The 3,689-nt window shown below is 39.5% G+C and overlaps 1 protein-coding gene across 1 annotated transcript; it reads left to right on the plus strand.

Moving 5' to 3' along the window:
* Positions 1–346: 346 nt before the first annotated feature.
* On the plus strand, positions 347–2,643 carry tnni1c (troponin I, skeletal, slow c; the record flags this gene model as incomplete). The annotated part of the gene is made up of 5 exons (XM_080736743.1): positions 347–379; positions 1,247–1,378; positions 1,603–1,692; positions 2,252–2,431; positions 2,545–2,643. The coding sequence occupies exons 2-5, from the start codon at positions 1,268–1,270 to the stop codon at positions 2,641–2,643; spliced, it is 480 nt and encodes a 159-aa protein (XP_080592869.1). The 5' UTR covers positions 347–379; positions 1,247–1,267.
* Between the last annotated feature and the right edge of the window lie 1,046 nt (positions 2,644–3,689).

A 3,689-nucleotide genomic window follows, 5' to 3' on the forward strand; every position in this document is an offset into this window, starting at 1 on the left:
ATAATATACAATGATAAATACAGCTTGATATTGCGACAGTTAGTCATTCAATATTAAATCAGCATCACACAATGCTGATAAATGTAACTAAATATATATGTATTTAACCTTTGTTTACAATAAGATTATGTTGTATTTAATGTTTTGAGAGACACAGACATCATATCAGTAAAGTTAACTTCGAGGGTTGCTGCCAGCTTCAGCCTATTCCTTTTGATCACATGTAACATTGACTAAGTGGATGTATGACTTGTAAAAATGTGAGTGATCAAATAAACTAAACTAAACTAAACTAAACTAAACTAAACTGTGGTGTAATCAAGCTTTTCTGTACTAGGTTAAATCCAAGATTTCAGCCTCCCGCAAGCTCTCACTGAAGGTAAGACACAGTCATGTTTAAAGTAGCCTGTAACTGTTTATGGCTTTTGTTTCAAGTGTGCACTCTGTGCATATACAAACTTAAGTAGCCTGTAAGGGTCCATGATATGTTTTTAGAGTATGTTCATGACATTTTCACTGTAACTGTATTTCTTATCAGAATCACTTGATTCGCCATATACAAAAATACAAAGAGATTTGACTTGGTGACAATAGTGAGGGCACTGTCAACACAACACTTATTTATATACTTGGATGGAGGAATGGACAAGTATATTTGGTACACATGACAGGATGTGACAAGGACACAGTAGGGCAATAGGGATGCATGCATTTGGGGAGAAACAAGTAGCACCAAAGGCTAATCCACCAGGAAATATACAGTATTAGAATCAAAAACTTGTTTCCCAAACAGTGGGTCGGGAAACAAGTTTGGATCCGGACCCATTGTATGGGTCGCGAGTAAATATTCCCTTATTTTTAGTTTCTTTACATTTTTTTAAAGATTTGTTTTTGGGGCTTTTCATGCCTTTATTTGATAGGATAATAGACTGACAGGAAATGGGGAGAGAGGCGCGGAGTGACACACGGCAAAGGCCGTCCGGACAGGGAATCGAACCGGCGCCGCCGCCAGGCTACACAAAGTTGTTATTATTATTTCAAAATATTTTTCATAAATCCTCCCAAAAGATTTAATGAATGAAATTGAAGAAGTAAATGAAGAAGTAGTGAAAATATCAGATGTAGATTTGCTATTTTCACTATTTTGGGTCCTGGGAGACATAAAACCTATTATTTTGGGTCTCGAGCTAAAACGTTTGGGAACCACTGGTCTACAGTATCTCCATGTCTCCTTTGCATTCCCCAGATCCTCCTGCTCACCCGCGCAATGGAGGAGCTGGAGGCAGAGAAGGTGTCGAGAGACGATGAGAAAGTTCGTTACCTGTCAGAAAATCTTCCACCTCTGCAGCTGGCTGGGCTGAAAGTTGATGAGCTGCAAGTGAGCAACACTAACTAAAACAAACCATTACTGTACTGAGAGGAAGTGAAGCTGAGAGAGCCCCACAAGGTTGATGTACAAGCAAGGAAAGAGATAAAACCTCATATAGTTTCATTGTACACTGTTCTGTATATCATTCACAGACATTATTCACCAACATTGTGGATTGTTTATATGCATTATAAGGGCTTATCTTGTTGCTGTGGTTTGTGTTTCTCTCCTAGAAACTGTGTAAGAAGCTCCATGGCCAGATTGACGTGGTGGATGAGGATCGTTATGACTGTGAGGCCAAAGTTGTGAAGAACAACAAAGATGTATGCCTATAATATGATAGCTCTGCCCTCCTCCCACAACATTCCATTAAAACATTTTGTCACATATAAATACATCTGGTCAGTCTAAACAAACATCTACGTATATTCATGAAAGAGCACTGATCCACTTTATCCTATTTATTTGCAACATTCTGTACAACATTCTTCACTCTACACCTCTTTTGGTTTATATTCAGTCAGATATTTACATTTCATTATACTGTATATTTATATAATCATATCCCGAAGAAGGCAGTTGGTGCGTTACACGTGGGTTGTTGTATGCACGTTTTAAGTCCCCTACCAAAGAGCACCTTCATTATAACTTTTTGGACTTCGGAGCACTCCAGAACATTTCTTTTTCCTATAAACATATCCTTGTCGGACCTGTTGCTTGTTCTAAAGTCATTGTGCATATTATTCTTTGATTGTTGTTCCCATAATGATCTGTACGTATCCTTTTTGTCTATTCTATGTTTATGTTGGCACCAAAAATGACCAATTACCAAATTTCCACATTGAAGTTTGAAATATTGTTTGTTATCTTATCCATTTATAGATCCGTGAGTTGAAGCTGAAAATAATGGACCTAGGAGGGAAGTTCAAGAAGCCTGCCCTGAGGAAGGTGAGGGTGTCTGCAGATGAGATGATGAGAGCTCTGCTGGGCTCCAAACACAAGGGCGTCATGGACCTCAAAGCTAATCTCAAGTCTGTCAAGAAGGAGGACATAAAACATGAGGTACTGTTTTCCCACATGAGCAGACGCACATCTAAACAACATGAAAAGCTCGACTCTACCAGATACGCCAATGTGTTTTTGTTCAATTTAACGTGGGTTTTTCTGGTGTTCAGGAGCTGACCGTGGAGGTGATTGACTGGCGTAAGAATGTGGAGGCCATGTCCGGCATGGAGGGCAGGAAGAAGATGTTTGATGCCAGTGGTGGCCAATAGAAAAAAAAAATAATAATAAATGTTTAGGAATAATGAGACTCTCTGAGTCTGTCAACGTGAACAGCAGGAGTCAGGATTACAAAGGAAGAATCAATAAGTAGAAGAGAACGACGGGATATTAGAGATGGAATATGAGGTGGCCAGTCAAAGGAACTAAATTCAGGATGTTTAGCGGTCACTGTGTTGGAATTGTTGTGTTCCACAACTTCCACGTTTGTTCAGTCAACTTGTTGCTGCATACGGCAGCTGATCTCTTTTTCACAGGAGAATGCTTGTCTTTTGAGTTTCTTTTTTTACATGAATATTTAGGTGCTGTCATGTATAAAATGCAATAAAATGTGTAAGTATTGATTCCACTCCATCATTCTTTTCTCACACAGTGACTGTATCATTGGATCAGCAACCTTTTCTCTAGATACCAGAGGTGAATGTTGAGTGAGTTGCAAGTTGAATTTCATACTTCCATTTGTGAGATAATCAACATAATGTAATTATGGTTGCTGTTATTCAGTACATTTTCAAAAGTAGCATATCTCAGAAGGGTGAGAATACATACACAATACACTGCAAATAACAGCAAGCAGTTATTTGGAGCAACAATTGGCTAAAAATCTACCTTTAAACATAAAACTAGTAAGACGCCTCAGGGCGACATGCGACCTCGCCCTAAAGGGCATGTCCCCACAAATGACATCTGGGATCTTCATAAATGGGCATAAAAGGGATCACCTGAGATATCACCTGTGATGTCACAGTGATGTGTCAGGCGTGACCTTCAGAGATACACGGATACGTGGACAAGATGTGCCAGTTTTCAAAGTAAACTTGCGACCTACGGTCGCAACAAGGCGATATCACGTATGGTGGGTTATTTGTGTATAGTATTTCAATGCCTTTGTCACGATAGCCTTAGAGGTATTACTGTAAGAGCCAGGATATGTGTGGCCTTTATTATTCACTGGAACAAATTCCACTCCAAGAATAAACAGTGAGCACCCACCAGCCACCTAAACCACGCACACACGCACACACGCACTCATGCACAC

Source organism: Nannobrachium achirus (assembly GCF_963921795.1).
Source record: "Nannobrachium achirus genome assembly, chromosome: 11".
NCBI lineage: Eukaryota > Metazoa > Chordata > Actinopteri > Myctophiformes > Myctophidae > Nannobrachium > Nannobrachium achirus.